General features: G+C 40.0%; 1 protein-coding gene across 8 annotated transcripts in view; it reads left to right on the plus strand.

The window, feature by feature from the left end:
• The window catches only part of MGAT4A (alpha-1,3-mannosyl-glycoprotein 4-beta-N-acetylglucosaminyltransferase A), a 124,808-nt gene that overhangs the window by 37,610 nt on the left and 68,499 nt on the right, over positions 1-18,699 (plus strand). For 5 of the 8 annotated variants that reach the window (XM_060413945.1, XM_015094497.4, XM_060413946.1 and 2 more), the window contains exon 3: positions 17,305-17,472. In XM_060413945.1, the coding sequence (XP_060269928.1) occupies positions 17,305-17,472 (168 nt within the window). The remainder of the gene's footprint in view (positions 1-17,304; positions 17,473-18,699) is intronic. The other 3 variants (XM_060413947.1, XM_012173800.5, XM_060413949.1) reach the window with 1 other exon arrangement.

Consider the following 18,699-nt stretch of genomic DNA (forward strand, 5'->3'; position numbering starts at 1 on the left):
GTGATTTTTAGTAGGGCCATAATATTCCATTATATAATAACTATCAATTCAGTTCAGTCACTCAGTCGTGTCCGACTATTTGCAACCCCATGAATTGAAGCATGCCAGGCCTCCCTGTCCATCACCAACTCCCGGAGTTTACTCAGACTCACGTCCATTGAGTCAGTGATGCCATCCAGCCATCTCATCCTCTGTCGTCCCCTTCTCCTCCTGCCCCCAATCCCTCCCAGCATCAGAGTCTTGTCCAATGAGTCAACTCTTCACATGAGGTGGCCAAAGTACTGGAGCTTCAGCTTTAGCATCATTCCTTCCAAAGAAATCCCAGGGCTGATCTCACTTCAGAATGGACTGATTGGATCTCCTTGCAGTCCAAGGGACTCTCAGTCTTCTCCAACACCACAGTTCAAAAGCATCAATTCTTCGGTGTTCAACCTTCTTCACAGTCCGACTCTCACATCCATACATGACTACTGGAAAAACCATAGCCTTGACTAGACAGACCTTTGTTGGCAAAGTAATGTCTCTGCTTTTCAACATGCTATCTAGGTTGGTCATAACTTTTCTTCCAAGGAGTGACAGTCTTTTAATTTCATGGCTGCAGTCACCATCTGCAGTGATTTTGGAGCCCCCCCAAAATAAAGCCTGACACTGTTTCCACTGTTTCCCCATCTATTTCCCATGAAGTGATGGGACCAGATGCCATGATCTTCGTTTTCTGAATGTTGAGCTTTAAGCCAACTTTTTCACTCTCCACTTTCACTTTCATCAAGAGGCTTTTGAGTTCCTCTTCACTTTCTGCCATAAGGGTGGTGTCACCTGCATATCTGAGGTTATTGATGTTTCTCCCAGCAATCTTGATTCCAGCTATTGCTTCTTCTAGCCCAGCGTTTGTCATGATGTCCTCTGCATAGAAGTTAAATAAGCAGGGTGACAATATACAGCCTTGACGTACTCCTTTTCCTATTTGGAACCAGTCTGTTGTTCCATGTCCAGTTCTAACTGTTGCTTCCTGACCTGCTTATAGGTTTCTCAAGAGGCAGGTCAGGTGGTCTGTATGCCCATCTCTTTCAGAACTTTCCACAGTTTATTGTGATCCACACAGTCAAAGACTTTGGCATAGTCAATAAAGCAGAAATAGATGTTTTTCTGGAACTCTCTTGCTTTTTTGGTGATCCAGCGGATGTTGGCAACTTGATCTCTGGTTCCTCTGCCTTTTCTAAAGCCAGCTTGAACACCTGGAAGTTCTCGGTTCACATATTGCTGAAGCCTGGCTTGGAGAATTTTGAGCATTACTTTACTAGCATGTGAGATGAGTGCAATTGTGTGGTAGTTTGAGCATTCTTTGGCATTGCCTTTCTTTGGAATTGGAATGAAAACTGACCTTTTCCAGTCCTGTGGCCACTGCTGAGTTTTCCAAATGTGCTGGCATATTGAGTGCAGCACTTTGACAGCATCATATTTCAGGATTTGAAAGAGCTCAACTGGAATTCCATGACCTCCACTAGCTTTGTTCATAGCAATGCTTCCTAATGCCCACTTGACTTCACATTCCAGAATGTCTGGCTCTAGGTGAGTGATCACACCATCATGATTATCTTGGTCGTGATGATCTTTTTTGTACAGTTCTCCTGTGTATTCTTGCCACCTCTTCTTAATATCTTCTGCTTCTGTTAGGTCCCTACCATTTCTGTCCTTTATTTGAGCCCATCTTTGCCTGAAATGTTCCCTTGGTATCTCTGATTTTCTTGAAGAGATCTCTAGTCTTTCCCATTCTGTTGTTTTCCTTGATTTCTTTGCATTGATCGCTGAAGAAGGCTTTCTTATCTCTTCTTGCTATTCTTTGGAACTCTGCATTCAGATGCTTATATCTTTCCTTTTCTCCTTTGCTTTTTGCTTCTCTTCTTTTCACAGCTATTTGTAAGGCCTCCCCAGACAGCCATTTTGCTTTTTTGCATTTCTTTTCCATGGGGATGGTCTTGATCCCTGTCTCCTGTACAGTGTCACAAACCTCATTCCATAGTTCATCAGGCACTCTATCTATCAGATCTAGGCCCTTAAATCTATTTCTCACTTGCACTGTATAATCATAAGGGATTTGATTTAGGTCATACTTGAATGGTCTAGTGGTTTTCCCTACTTTCTTCAGTTTCAGTCTGAATTTGGCAATAAGGAGTCGTGATCTGAGCCACAGTCAGCTCCTGGTCTTGTTTTTGCTGACTGTATAGAGCTTCTCCATCTTTGGCTGCAAAGAATATAATCAGTCTGAATTCGGTGTTGACCATCTGGTGATGTCCATGTGTAGAGTCTTCTCTTGTGTTGTTGGAAGAGGGTGTTTGCTATGACCAGTGCATTTTCTTGGCAAAACTCTATTAGTCTTTGCCCTGCTTCATTCTGTATTCCAAGGCCAAATTTGCCAGTTACTCCAGGTGTTTCTTGACTTCCTACTTTTGCATTCCAGTCCCCTATAATGAAAAGAATATCTTTTTAGGATGTTAGTTCTAAAAGGTCTTGTAGGTCTTCATAGAACCATTCAACTTCAGCTTCTTCAGCATTACTGGTTGGGGCATAGACTTGGATTACTGTGATATTGAATGGTTTGCCTTGGAAACGAACAGAGATCATTCTGTCGTTTGTGAGATTGCATCCAAGAACTGCATTTCAGACTCTTTTGTTGACCATGATGGCTATTCCATTTCTTCTGAGGGATTCCTGCCCGCAGTAGTAGATATAATGGTCATCTGAGTTAAATTCACCCATTCCAGTCCATTTTAGTTCGCTGATTCCTGGAATGTCGATGTTCACTCTTGCCATCTCCTGTTTGACCACTTCTAATTTACCTTAATTCATGGACCTGACAGTCCAGGTTCCTATGCAATATTGCTCTTTATAGCATCGGACCTTGCTTCTGTCAGCAGTCACATCCACAACTGGGTATTGTTTTTGCTTTGGCTCCATCCCTTCATTCTTTCTGGAGTTATTTCTCCACTGATCTCCAGTAGCATATTGGGCACCTACTGACCTGGCGAGTTCCTCTTTCAGTATCCTATCATTTTGTCTTTTCATACTGTTCATGGGGTTCTCAAGGCAAGAATACTGAAGTGGTTTGCCATTCCCTCCTCCAGTGGACCACATTCTGTCAGACCTCTCCAGCATGACCCGCCCATCTTGGGTTGCCCCGCGGGCATGGCTTGGTTAGACGAGGCTGTGGTCCTAGTGTGGTTAGATTGACTAGTTTTCTGTGAGTATGTTTTCAGCATGTCTGCCCTCTGATGCCCTCTTGCAACACCTACCATCTTACTTGGGTTTCTCTTACCTTGGACGTGGGGTATCTCTTCACAGCTGCTCTAGCAAAGTGCAGCCGCTGCTCCTTACCTTGGACGAGGGGTATCCCCTCACCGCCGCCCCCTCCTGACCTTGAATGTTGAGTAGCTCCTCTAGGCCCTCCTGTGCCCGTGCTGCCACGGCTCCTTGGACGTGAGGTTGCTCCTCCTGGCCGCCACCCCTGGCCTCGGGCGCAGGGTGGCTCCTCTCACCCGCCACCCCTTATCTCAGACGTGGGGTAACTCCCCTTGGCCGCCACCCCTCGGTCATGGGGTCCTCCCCGCTTCTGCCCCTGACCTCGGACGTGTGGTAGCTCCTCTCGGCCACGCTCTGTGCGCCATCGCTAATATCCATCTGGCTCAATCTTAATACTGTGATAAGATTTTGTGCATATCATTGATTAGTTTCTTATGAATTTTTTTTTTTAATTTTAGAGGATTTGCCTTAGTTCACTAGCATTCTGCTAAATACCTTCCCTGGGTTGGGAAGATTCCCTAGAGAAGAAATGGCAACCCAGTCCAGTATTCTTGCCTGGAGAATCTTATGGACAGAGAAGCCTGGTGGGCTACAGCCCATGGGATTGCTGAAGAGTTGGGGAGAGCTTCAAGGAGAAGATAACAGAGGGTATTTTGAAGGATGAATGGAATTTTATCAAATGAAGATAGAGTAGAGTGGGTCTGTTAAACCTGAGCTATAAGAGATAAAACTCTTAGTGTGTTTGGAGAACTCCAGGCAGTATGAGAACGTTGACACAGTACATAATTTTGGGCAAGAGTAAGAGGGACTGTTGGAGAGTTAAGCAGAGAGTCATTTAAGGGTTTTTAGTTTAGAAAATATGCTATGTGATAGTCCAGGGATGCAAGAAGGCATGGGGAGCAGTTGTGTTCTGATCCACGTGGGGAATAACATGAGGGCTTACAATGGCATCTGGGTGAAGACGAGGATAGGTACTTACCTTACACTAAGGTAAGCAAAGGTGATGAAATTTCAGAGCCTACGAAGAGCTTCAGCATTCTGAAGCGTGGATGAGTGGCGCCCAAGGAATTTACGAGAGGTATTGTCAGCCTATAAGTGAGAACTTCAAGATGTGGCTATTTTTCTTAGGAGCTGCTGCCCCTGCCATTTCTAAGAGCACGACCATCCCCTTCATCCCCTTTACCTCCCCAGATGTAGGAGATGTCACACTGGCTTCACCGTGTGGCTGACCTTGTAGGAACTATTAGAGTGGGTGGGGTCATGGGAAACTTGGTGAACTCACTGGTCCTTTCTGTGTTATCCAGTGTGATTCTGAAGACTAGACGCACCCCCGCCCCATCCATTGAGGTTTGCTCTAGATAACGTGGTTGAACTGTGAATGGAGGGAAGTGGTCATTTCCTTAAACTCAGTTTAAAAGTCCTCATTCTACCAGGAAAGATAGACATCGGTGTTTACCATCTGGGTCCTGTGGACATCTTTACTTTTATTGGAAGTCATTTTATAAATAATACATAAATAAGAATAAAAGGACAGTGAAAAACAACTCTGTTGTAAATTTTAACAAGAAATTAAACATGGCAAAGCCAAATTTTTATTCTCCTGTTTCTACTTTGCTAGGTGTATAAACTGAAATGGACGATATCCTTTGAATACAGGATGTGACCCTGGTACACATCCTGCTAGTAAATTCTAATTCCAGATTTCAGATACATATCTAATGGGTTCTAGTTCATCATTAATTGCTTCTAGTTCTTCTGGACCTCTATTATCAAAACACAAAAATTTTGGAAACATTTGTAGCTCAGTATTTCGTTGAAGAGAGTATGGCCATCTTCTTTGCATCTTGATTGTAAAACTTTTTCATTATTAAATTTAGAATGATTAGTCCAATGAAGTTTTTTTCATTTCAAAATCTCTCTTTCTGATCACTCTAGTATGCCCACAAGCCTTTATCATTTATCTGCTTGTGAATCTATTCAGTAAATCCCATTGTACAGTCACATCATAGACAAAATAATACTGTTACCCATCCTTTTAGCAAAACAGGATGTTCTGGGTTCTTATGGTTCATTGTGATGAAGTCCTCGCAGATGAATGACTAACATGATGAAAATGCTGTGCTTCCTTTTAGTCTTCAGAAATGATTATTCATTGATTCTTTTTTGTTTTGCTTTTAAAAAACGATTTAAAAGAATTATAGAAATACAGGCAGCTGTAAAGACAGTTCAGAGAGATGCAAGGTAACTTTGACCCATTTTCCTCAAATGCCACCTGAAATGTCACTTCTTGTGACAATTCTATAGAATAATGTACAGATTCAAAATCAGGCAGTTGGCATTGGTGTGTATGATTCTGTGTCACGCTGTCACGTGTGCAGATTCTTACAACCACTACTGCCAACAGTTTTATTATCACAAAGCTCCCCCTTCGTGCCGCCTTTGTAGTCTCACCTGCTCCTCCATCCCCCACCATCACTGACTCTTGGCAGCAAGTAATCTGTCATCTATCACTGTTATTTTGTCATTTTGGAAATGTTATGTAAATGGGATCATACCGAATGTAACCTGTTGAAAGTGACATTTTTCACTCAGCATAATTAAGGTCCGTCCAAGCTGTTGGCTATTTCACTAGCTCGTTCCTTTTTCTTGTTGAGTAGGATTCCATGCTATGGATGTCAGCTTTATAGACAGTGTATAGCAGGATCGTGTATTTTAATTCACTATCCCAATCCCTCTTTTAACTGGTGCATGCAGAATATCTACATTCTATGTGACTAGTGAGGTTAGGCTTAAAGTCCGCCATTTTATTTTGTTCACTGTTTGTCCTCTCTGTTTTGTTGTCTTTTTCCTGATTTCTTATGGGCTACTTGAGCAGTTTTTAAAATTCCCATTAATACTTTTTTATAGTGTTTCTGAATGTGTCCCTTTTGTACAGAGATTTTGCTGGTTGCTTTAGGTATACAGTGTCCATACGTGACATCATAGTCTGCTGCCCTTGGCATTTTATCAGTTTATGTGAAATGTAGAAACCTTATCTCCTTTAAAACTCCTTTTCCCTCCCCAGTTTGTAATTGGTTTAACAATTTCTTCCACATTGAGAACCAAACCAGATGTTTTTGCTTCAGTCCTCAAACATAGTTAAGAAAAACTCAAAACCAGAAGAAACATCAATTGTGTTTCCCTGTATTTCTGCTCTTTCTGGTCCTTCTTTCATCTTGATATTCCAAGATTTCTTCTGTCATTTACTTTCTCTTTCAAGAACTTTCTCTAGCAATCATGTCAGGGTAGGTTTGCTGATGACAGATTCCACTAGTTTTTCTTGGTCTGAGAGTATCTTGATTTCTCCTTCATTCCTTAAGGATAATTTTTCCAGATATGGAAACTGGAGTTGATATTCTTTTTTTTTTTCCAGTAAAGATGGTCCCCAACTTATGATGGTTCTACTTAATGATTTTTTGATGTTGTTGTTGTTCAATTGCCCAGTCATGTCTGACTCTTTGCGACCCCATGGACTGTAGCTGGCCAGGTCTCCCTGTCCCTCACTATCTCTGAAGTTTGCCCAAATTCATGTACGTGTATCGGTGATGCCATCCAGCCATCTCATCCTCTAATGCTGCTTTCTCCTTCTGCCCTCAGTCTTTCTCAGCATCAGGGACTTTTCCAATGAGTTGGCTGTTTGCCTCAGATGACCAAAATACTGGAACTTCAGCTTCATCATCAGTCCTTCCAACAAGTATTCAGGGTTGATTTCCGTGAAGATTGACTGGTTTGACCTGCTGTCCAAGGGACTTTTGGCAGTCTTCTTTTTGATGTTATGGTGGTGCAAATGCTATGCTCATCCAGTAGAAGTCATCCTTTGAATCTTCATCTTTCCTGGGCTAGGAATATGCAGTGTAATACTTTCACATGATACTGGGCAGCGGCAAAAGAGTGAGCCACAGCTCCCGATCAGCCGCGGGATCACAAGGGTAAATAACCAATATACCTACAACCATGCTGTATCCATGAAGAACATCCTGTTCTTCACTTTTAGTACAACATTCAACAAACTACCTGAAATATTCAACACTGTTAAAAAATAGGCTTGTGTTAGATGACTTTGTCCAGTTGTAGGCTAATGTGTTTTGAGCACACTTAAGGTAGGCTAGACTAAGCTATGATGTTCGGTAGGTTAGGTGTATTAAATGCATTTTCTACTAATCATGTTTTCAGCTCACACTGGCTTTATTGGGATGTAATTCCGTTACAGTTCGAGGAAGATCTGTGCTTGAAAATGCAGTGCCACTTCCTTCTGGCTGCCATGGTTTTGATGAGAAATCTGCAGTCATTCAAAAAAAATGTTTTTTTCCTAGTAGATAATGTGTCGTTTCTCTCTGACTGCTTTCAAGATGTTTTTGTGCCTAGTTTTTTGATGTTTATTTGTGGCATTTTTTGACATGGGTTTCTTTGGCTTTATGCTGTTTGGGATTTTCTCAGCCTTTTGAATCTTTATGAAGGTTTGTCTCTTGCCAACTTTGGGAAATTCTAACCATCATCTCTTCTAATATTTTTCCCACTCTGCCCTCTCTCTTTTCCTTCTGGGACTCTGATGATAGGAATGTTAGATTTTAGATCTTTTGTTTTACTTCCAAAGGTTTCTGAGGCTCTGTTAATTTTTTTTTTTCCAGTCTGTTTTCGCTTTGTTGTTCAGATTGGGTTATATTGATTATTTTTCTCAAGATTCACCAATATTTTGGGGGGCCCTCTCCATTCTTCTATTGAGCTCATCCATTAAGATTTTTGTTTCAACTATTGTGTTTTCTGTTCTAAAATTTTCATTTGTTTTTATAATTGATGTCTTCTGTTTCTCTGCTTAAGGTTTCTATTTTTTCCATTTGTTTTGTTTGCCTGTTGAAGCATTTTTACGATGGCTGCTTAAAGATCCTTATCAGATAATTCCAACATCTGTGTCATGCTTAGTGTTGGCATATATGGATTGTCCTTTTTCATTCAAGTTGAGCTTTGTCTGTTTATTAACATAAGTGACTTCAGTTGTATCCAGGGTATTTTGGGTATTAAGAGAATCTGGGTCTTACTTAATTTGTCCATCTTCACTGACCCCCTTCTGACACCATTCTGTGGGGGGAAGAAAAGTCCAGTCTTCTTACTTGGCCTCTTCTGATTCTGCTCTAGCTGGCAGTGGGAGATGTCCCACTAACACCTCAAACGGGTATTCATTACTGCTGCAGGTAATGAAAGTCCCGGTCTCTCACTCAGGTGTGTGTGTGTGTGTGTGTCTGTGTGTGTGTGTGTCTGTGTGTGTGTGTGGTGTGTGGTGTGTATGTGTCTGTGTGTGTGTGGGGTGTGTGTGTGTGTGTGTGTCTGTGTGTGTCTGTGTGTGTGTGTGTGTCTGTCTGTGTGTGTCTGTGTGTGTCTGTGTCTGTGTGTGTGTCTGTGTGTGTCTGTGTGTGTGTCTGTGTCTGTGTGTGTCTGTGTGTGTGTGTCTGTGTCTGTGTGTCTGTGTCCTTGTCACAGTTAGGCGGGGGTGGACGTCTAGGCTCCCTTCATGGCCTTTGCCTGTAGGGCAGAGATGGGACCTTTTTTTCTTCATAGTCTTTGACTGGAATGGAACAGTCATTGTAGAACATCTTTTCTGTCTTGCTAGGCCATCCTTGGACTTCGGCTAGACAGGGTGAGACTTTCTTGGGGCATTTTTGTGCCCTCCTGCTGGTGTTTCAGGGCACTGGCTTCTCTGGTGCCAGTCTGGAATGTGAGAAGCAGAGGGGCCTCGGGGCGCTCGCGGCCACGTGCCCTGGGTGCCACGGTCTCTTCCGGCTGACTGCCCTCTCTCCGCTGTGTAGAGTTTTCTGCGCGCTTCACGTATGATGTGCAGGCTTCATTGCGCTTGGTGTGAAGGGTGGGGAGAGATGTGTCTACTCTGTTTTGGTCTGTAATTGGAAATCCTGATCTTGAACCTGAGAAAAGTCATTTAGGATATTGTCATCTGAAGACTTGTAGTATGAGATTTCACTTTTATGATTGAATTGACCAACAGTGTCAAGTTTAGAGTTCCACATTCATGTTCTGATTTATCTTAATCATTATGAAACATTTTCCTCTGGCAGTTTTCTTCTCTTTGCCATGATGAGTACAAGAAGGAAAAATCCTAAATTTTCATTTGTATTCATTAAAGATTACAAAAGACTACAAAGTTAGGGTCTCCAGGCAAGTGGCCTGTTTACGTCAGTTGGAGAATAAAGTGCTTGGTCATTTGAAACAGACAACAGAGAAGGATCTCGTGGAGTGGATGGGGCAGCATAAATATGTGAAAGAAGAAGTGAGAGGTGTGAAGCTTGTGGTTGAAAATGGAAAGTCCGAAAAGACACGGAGAAGAAGAACTTGAAAAGAGTTTTACAGAAGAATAGGAAGGGGAAAAGGTGGAAAATGAGGAAAAGAGGAAAGTGAGGAGATGGAAGAAAGAATCATGAAGTTGGTCATAAAAGGAGTAGTCATGTCCAGCTAGCACGTTCATTAGTAGAGCCAGTCCACTGGGTAGAATTGATTAATTACCAGTATTATTCTCTTTAAGTAAAGATGATTCTAATGAATAAAATGCTCTGTCGTGAAAGATTCTTCGTAGAAAAATATATACCGTTATATATTTCACTAAGTCGTGTCTGACTCTGTGAATTCTCCAGGCCAGAATACTGTTGTGGGTAGCCTGTCCCTTCCCCAGAGGATCTTCCTGACCCAGGAATCAAATCAGGGTCTCCTACATTGCAGGTGGATTTTTTACCAACTGAGCTATCAGGGAAACCCCTATATTTTAGAATACAATTTTTTTTTTCCTTTTGGGAGCAAAGTGACACCTTTATGGAAAATGTCTGCCAATAAGTTTAAGTTCTTAAGGAAAATAGTTATAATCATCTGGTGATTTTTACCCTGAGTTCCTTAGGGCTTATTGAATTTGACAAAATCATGTTGCACAAAATCATTTATATTTTTTAGAAGTAAAGAACTGTTGTTATGGTTAAGTACCTTTATCCTAGGTTTTGCAAAGTATTAATTTTCTTCTCATTTCAAAATGATAATGGACTTTGGGACTTGATAGTAAAATTCCTAAAAAGAGACTATCCTGTCTTCAAGGGAAATCAAGGGAAGTGATTGCAACTATTTAGATGAAGATAATATTTCTAAGAAAGTGTGGGTTATAGGTATATGCAACATCATTGTATATCTTAAAGTTTTGTGCTTTACAAGGTCAGTGGATAGATTTTTACCTGTTAAACCTCTACTTGGAAGTTTGTTTTGTTTTGAATGACATCGTTAATAATTATATTACTTTAGGGGACAGCTGACAAATAGTGATCATGTTCCAGAAGACTCTTCAGCCGTAGCATATCTGTTATTCACTACTTAGGGTCCTGTTGTGTAAGCATAGTGAAAACATCATGTAAGGGAACAAATTGAATTATATTCTTTGTTTTAATATAAATAAAATATATGATTCTATATATCTGTGAGCCCCATTTTCCCTTTTGAGTTTAGAAGGGTACAAGTTCTCTTCACAGTTCATGTTTATATCATGGGTTCTGACTGAAAGACTCCAGAAGTAGGCAGTGATCTTGTTCATTCCTGTAACTCTTAAGAGACCTTGGAAATAGGTGTTGGCTGAATGTTTCAAAATCCTTTCTGTCCCCAAGTGTAACTTCAGAATTTTTTTTAGAACGGTGTATTTATTTAGCTGCGTCAGTCTTGGTTGCAATGCATGGGGTCCTCGGTGCGGCCCGTGGGCTCCTTAAGCTGTGGTGCTCAGGCTCTCTAGCTGCAATGCATGGGGTTAGTTGCTCCCTGTCATGGGGCATCTTAGTTCCCTGAGCAGGGATCAAACCTGCGTCCCCTGCATTGCAAGGCGAATGCTTACCCACTGGATCACCAGGGAAGTCCCTGAATTGAGGATTATGGACCTAAAATTTTGGATGAACCCCTCTTCTCGGAGCTCTTAACATCGCATTTCTTGAGAGATGAGAGAAGAGATCTTGGGACCCAAGGAATTACGTAACAGTGAGTGCCCCGAGTTTTCTTTTTGCTTCTTACATGAGGAGAGAAGGGAGTAGGGGGCAGAACAGCATTAATTTGCAGGCTGCTGGAGTCTAGACCTACGTTGAGGACAGTATTGGGTCCCTCAGTGCTACTCACCCAGTGGCTCAGCATCAACTTGGAGCTTGTTAGAAATTCTCAGGCCCTGGGTCAGACTGGAGAAGGAAATAGCAACCCACTCCAGTATTCTTGCCTGGAGAATCTCATGGGCCGAGGAGCCTGGCGGGCTACAGTTCATAGCATCACAAAGAGTCAGACACACCTTAGCATACACATGTCAGACCTACTGAATCAGAATCTATGGAGGGTGGGGCCTGAATCTTATGTTTGACAGGCTCTTTCTGGTGGTTCTGATGCACAGAAAGGTTAGAGAAGCAGTGAGATACCACACCTTGTTTGTGATTTTTAGCTATCCGTTCTCCTTAAAACATCTTCAGATTCTGTTCTTCTAGCCTGTTTCATTCAGTCTCCTGCCTTTGACTTTTCTAGGCTTTAGTCCCCTCAACTATCTTCTGAATCCAGTTATTTCATTTTTTTCTCTAAGAGATCTGTTCATGGGAAAGTATCCATAATTTCATATAGGCCTTCTCCTTTCTGTTTAAAAATGCTTGTATAAGAATGATGAATGTGGAATAAAATGTTGTCAAAAGCAGTGACTTCCTGAAGTGTGCAGCTTGTTAAATTTTAGAATCTGTTACAGGGAGTTTTTATATATTTAAGAAAAATGTTTTCTGTATGAGATAGTTCAGTGTAGTACCAAAGAACAGAGGGATGGATCAGATGGTTTGTCAACCTTCTTTCCAGTGCCAGAATTTTATTATTTAATAAATACTAAAATTAAAACATTTAAAAGTATGTTTAATTTTTGATAATTTTAATTTCAACATAAAAAGCCAGTTTTTAAATGTTAGCTCATAGAATTAAGTAGTACCACCCACCATCTTGCTGATAACGATGAAAAAAATGTTTTCTGTTTGACTTTTATGTACTACATATTGGGTATTAGTTATTAGTGAGTGCTTCTTTGTGTTAACTTTTCACCTGTACTATTTATAGATTTTTAAATTGTTGAGTCTGAAGCTATTATTGTTGAACCCTATGAAATTACCATTTTTTTTTTGGTCAAAAATGTTCAAACACCAGCAGTTTCATATGGTTCAGCTAGTAATTCTTTGAAAACCTAAAGGTACTCTTTTCATTGGAGAACTGACTTGATTACTGATTTGAAGAAATGAAAGTGATTTCTTTAGAAATTTTGTATATTTCAGATTCTTAAGTTCATGGAATGTGATTTATACTTTTAATGTCTAATGTGGGTATGTGCTTTTCTACAATTAAGAAAAAAGAAGCTAGATTCAGTCTTCAATGAAAACAAGCCAGTGACCTAAACCAGGGACTTTCAGTAAGATTGTGTAAAAGTTCCCTCATGGCTTCCTGCCAGTTTCTCCCATAGAAACAGATCGACATGGTTCAAAGAAATACAGAAATAAACATTTTGTCAGTAATATTGAAAACAGGACATCGTCAAACACATATCACTAATTTGATGGAGTTTTTTCTCTATTATGATAGAGTTTGAACTTTTTCTGAGAGCTGGTAAGCCACTCTCCCTAAGAGAATAAGGTGGTACTATGGAAAATACGCATGGAGAAAATTCTGGAAGTCACTAGTAATCCTGTGTTCAGGTGGACAGTGGAGGATACGCTGGGAGGGATGGTTGTAGGAAAACCATGTGTAACTGTTCCCTGATTACAAGAGTCAGTGGTGTCCCTTGGAATTCCAAGCAGGACTAGCTGAGAGCTTTACTGCACAAAGTCTTGACTTACGTAGTGTAGACTTGCTCTGATGTCATGGAGAGCACACTTTTTAAAGTTTATTTTATTAGAGTGTAGTTGATTTACAGTACTATGTTGGTTTCAGGTATACAACAAACTGATTTAGTTTTATATATATATATATATATATATATATACACACATGCCTGTTTAGTATTCTTTTTCATTATGGTTTATCACAGGATATTGAATAGAAGTCCCTCTGCCCTACAGTAGGACCTTATTGTTTACCCGTTCTCTATAATAGTTTGTACTGGCTAATCCCAAACTCCCAAGAGAGAACACTTTTATTATGAAAGGGTAGAGTTAGAAGCAAAGAACAGATGGCAACGAGAAGGGAGATGACCCATTTTGAACACTTTGATAGCTATCTGTATGTTGTGGATAAGAGTAGCCGTAGTGTCTGAATCTGAAAGAAAATGTGTGTGACTCTCAACCCAAAACATCTTTTCAAAAGCATGGCCACTTCACCTCAAAGTGGGGGAGGCAGATTGGAATTTGGAGTGAGGGTCTTTCCTCTGCTGGTACTGGCTGATCTCCTTGCTTGGTGAGGCTGGCCTCTGGGAAGGTAGTTTCCAAAAGTACCAAGACATGCATGTAGGGCAGAGAGTGGCCTCAGGTCCACATCCCTCCTACCACAGAAGAGCTGCTGAAAGGCCAAACCTGTATGCCATCCCGTCCTCCTGCTTACTTTTAAAAAACGTCTTATTTTTTAAAAAGTTTCAACTAAGATGGAGTTATAACTTTTCTGTGCGTTTTACGTATTGTGAACATGTTGCCTCTTATTGTTTTATCCATCTGTAGAAACTCGTTTCTTTTCAGAACCAGGTGAAAGTGCATTACAGAAATCATGCCTTTTTACTCCTGAATAATTGGATATCCTAAGAACAGGGAATTCTCTCACTTTGCTACAGTCAGGTGTCAAGTTTTAAAAATTTATGCACCATGTTACATACTCTGTAGTCTTCTTTTTTAAAAAAAATCTTTGCGCCACACCATGGCGCATGTGGTATCTGAGTTCCCTGACATGGGATGGAGCCTGCATCCCCTGCATTGGAAGGTGAAGTCTTAGTCACTGGACTGCTGGGAAGTCCCGGTAGTCTCTCTCCTATTAGTTTGTCCCAAGAGTGTTCTGTATAGCATTTATTTATTTTTTTTCTGTTCCAGATCCCATCCAGGACTGTCGTTTGTATTTAGTTGTATCTTACAGTGTTTGTCTGTCTTTGTCTTACATCCATGTTTGATTCTCACTCAAATCTGTTATTGCTTGGACAGTTGCAAAGGGGTGATTTTCTAACATTCATCCGTTTTTCATAATTTAGAAGCTGGCATTCCATTGTAAGAAACACTTTTCTGTCATCTGTTGATTGTTATTTATTAAAATGGACTCACAGATTCATACTTTATTTAGTAAGTTAAAAGTCATTTAGTTCAGTTCAGTCACTCAGTTGTGTCCGACTCTGCGACCCCATGAATTGCAGCATGCCAGGCCTCCCCGTCCATCACCAACTCCCGGAGTTCACTCAAACTCAGGTCCATCGAGTCAGTGATGCCATCCAGCCATCTCATCCTCTGTCGTCCCCTTCTCCTCCTGCCCCCAATCCCTCCCAGCATCAGAGTCTTTTCCAGTGAGTCAACTCTTCACATCAGGTGGCCAGAGTACTGGAGTTTCAGCTTTAGCATCATTCCTTCCAAAGAACACCCAGGACTGATCTCCTTTGTTCTGATACTTAAATTGCCCTGAATTTGGCCAGTGAGAGCCCCTCAGGGAGCTTCCTGTGTCCTTTTGACATATCGTGTCTTGTTTTTTAAGTTGAAGTATATTCTTTCTTTCTTTATTTGGCCATGCTGCAGAGCATGTGAGATCTTAGTTCCCCAACCAAGGATCAAACCCCTTGTGTTAAAAGTGCAGAGTCTTAACCACTGGACCACCAGGGAATTCCCTTGGCCTGCTTTTCTTTTTTAAATAACATTTTCTTACTTGACCCAAGTGTGCGCCAAGTTTATCTTAAAGTTATTTCTTCAAAGGGTTCTAATCCTTTATTAGTGGCAGGTGTCTAGAAGCCACTATCTTGGCACCTTGTAGGTGGTAAGAGGTAAAGAGGGAAGAACTCACAGGATAGTTCACGCGAGCTAATTTTGGACACAGTCTGCTTGGTGTGGTCAGCCTTGGTCCCCACTGTCTGCACCTGGCAGTCAACGTGGTTTTCATTTCTAGAGCCATATAGGGCATTCTGATCTCAGAGTAAGTTCCCTGTTACTGCTTCTAGATTTTTTGGACCTTTTAAAAACATTCTTCTACATGAAGTTTAGAATGACATGTCAAAAGTGAAGTTCCAAATTCTTTTGCTATTTTGAAAGGAATTGCATTTACTATTTAGCTTAGGGTAGGGTTTATCTTTTTTATTTTTTTGCGAGATTAGGTTTTCCCACTTAGCATTAATAACTGAGTTAATTTTTTTTCTTCCATTACAGACTCTAGGAAAAGGCTTATAGATTTTTTCAATTTAATTTTTTAGGCATATCGTTTTTTATCATATAACCCTTGAGTGCCTCTTACAGTATAATTGTTAATAGTTTTGTGTTTGTGAGTAGTATTTGTATAACATTTCTTTTGTTGTGAATGTACATGTATGGAAAAGTACCTAGACCATGAATGTATCGTAATGAATTTTATATAACCACTAGCCAGGCCAATGACTAGAACCTGGTTGGCACCTTGAGACTCCCCGTATACCCTTTCCTAATCACAACTCCTGCCTCCTTCCTTCCCTCCTACAGCTGGCAAATTAAGGAAACTAAAGCTGTTTACATTGTTCAATACAAGGAAACATGACAGTTAAGCAGGAAGACCTTATTTGCCGCAAAATTCTTACGTAATATTTACTGTGTGGTCCTTTATGTAAGGGACAAGGAATAAGGCAGTTGACTGTTTTTAAGACTAGCTTTACGAAACAGGAAGATTTCTATTCCTTAATTCTCTTTCTTACTGAGTCCATCCTTAAGTAAAGCTGAGATTACAATATGAATTAAAAGTAGTCTTTCCAAGATTTGTTTCATTTAGATGTCAAATTAGTAGTAGCCTTAGATTATCTAGCTTGATAGAGATACCAAAGCGTTCTGGTTTAATGAGGTTGTGGAAATTGTTTCACCAGCCTCCGCTCCCTTTCAGCGTGGCTGATCAAGATAAATGCATGGTTTCTTTTCTGCGATCTCTTAGATTTTGGTGTCCAGTTCTGTCCTGGGGCCTCTATACACAGTGTACTTCGTATATAAGCTGTCTTGTTCTGTTATTTCAGTGTTTACATTTACCCCCTTGTATTTCCCAGAGTAGGCTTTCCTGATGTGCGATTGTCTCAAATTCAAGTAATGGACTTTAAAAAAAAATTGTATTTATGTTTTTGGCTACGCCTCTTAGTTGCCACATGTGGGATCTAGTTCCCTGACCAGGATCAAACCCAGGCCCCCTGCATTAGGAGAGCAGAGTCTTAGCCACTGTGTCACCAGGGAAGTCCCTGAAATAATGGACTATTGGCGTCTTACATCTACCTGAGTGATTTGTTAGGCATTAGGAATTTGACGCCAGTCTGGCCTGTGGAAATTTTTGCTGAATAGAAAGTACAGAAGAAACAGCCTATGGATGTGGATGGTTATGCTATAAATGTTATATTTATTATATTATTAGATATATTATCATCAGTTTCAGTGATTCATCTCTACTTTCTTACCAATAGGGTCTTTATGGTCGTCTGTACCTTTTAAGAAATGATGTTGGTATCATGCATGAAGTGTTAGTTCCAAAAACGTTGTCTTTTTCTCCCTATCTTCAACTTTCCAAAGTGCTAATTAGAAAGTGCTCACATTCTTACAGATATTGATAGCACTGTGTTACTGGTGGCTTTGTCACTACTTTGTTAGCTCAGACTTTTTTATTTTCAGTTCTGTCTCAGTGAATTCAAAAATGAGTATCTGTTTCTGAAAAGTGCAGCTTTAAAATTTCTGCTGTTACAGTTCAGTTTTGATTATAATGGTGTTTTTATGTTTTTTTTTCTTTTTTAAGAAATGCACTAATAACGTCTAGTTTTGTTTTTAGAAAAAGTGATTGCTTATCAACGAGAATTTCTTGCCCTGAAAGAGCGTCTCCGAATAGCTGAACACAGAATCTCTCAGCGCTCTTCTGAGCTCAGTGCCATTGTACAGCAATTCAAGCGTGTGGAAGCAGAAACGAACAGAAGTAAGGATACAGCGAGTAAGTTTTCAGGTACAGGCACTGTTTTTGTTTTATGGAAAGATTATATTTTCAGAGAGTTATGTGAACTGTTCTCTTTGAAAGCTGTCTACGGTTGCTTATCAGCCAGCATTTGTTAACCTCTGCAGAGAGAAAAATCACCATGCAAAACTCTTTCTGTTGTTGCTAATTATAAAACAATTTTATGAATTGCTAAGTTTGATTTAAAGAGAGTAATATTGTTAAATTTCAGTTATATATGTTTTATTAACAATAGTGAAGAAACAGCATCTTTTTAAAAACATACAGCATGAGGCTAAGATTTAAGTCGGTGTTTATGATCCTTTCTGTTGTGACTTGTATGGACTTCAGATGAACTCTGGGGAATCTTTGAGCTATTTGAAGCAATTAGTGCTCTTAAATATGACTTACAAGAAATAAAAAAGACATAGTTTTACAATAGGTACTTGGAATTCATAAAAGTTAAATTCCTAAAAGGGAAATTACTGAACAATAGGATAAAATGTTTTCGGGGTTTTTACGCTGTTCTCAATAGCTGAAACATTTATTATATTATCACCACAATTTAATATATTATATAACTGCTGATTTAATTTGAAGGTGAATATTGTTGTCTCGTGATTTGTAGTTGTTGCTTTAGCATAAGATTAAACTTGAATTTCATGTATGATAGTCCTTTTGCATTTCTTCTGTGAATTTTTGGTTCTGAATTTTTGGAATATGTTAATGGAGTTTTCATATTGTCCTATATGAAATTATTGTCGAGGCTAACAGTCCTTATTGCTTACTTTCTTATGTCAAAAGTTAAGTTCTAGTTCAGTGGAATTTTAAAACAATATTCCTTATCCTATCAAGGTTTTATTTTTATATTATATTAAATGGTTCATTGGTTCCTCTCATAAAAACTGAAAAATGATTTAAAAGTTATGAACAGTACCAAAGATTCTCAACCTCTGCTGTTTAAATTATTGTACTTGAATTAAAAGAAAAATCTTCCATGTGAAATTTTGGGCAAATGTAATAGCATAAAAAAGTGGAAGCTACTGGTGGTGGTTGTATTTATTATTATTACATTTTATGAATGGGTCACTTGTTTAAAGTCTGTCCCCCTGGGCTCGAGTTCTGACAGATTGCAAAGATGAGGAGTCCATGTCCCACCTTCTCATAGTACTTTGCCTCACATTTTTAGCTTTATCTAGACTATTCTCAATATCATGACTGTGAGACTCTGGTTGCAAG

This window comes from Ovis aries, chromosome 3 (genome assembly GCF_016772045.2).
Source record: "Ovis aries strain OAR_USU_Benz2616 breed Rambouillet chromosome 3, ARS-UI_Ramb_v3.0, whole genome shotgun sequence".
Lineage (NCBI taxonomy): Eukaryota > Metazoa > Chordata > Mammalia > Artiodactyla > Bovidae > Ovis > Ovis aries.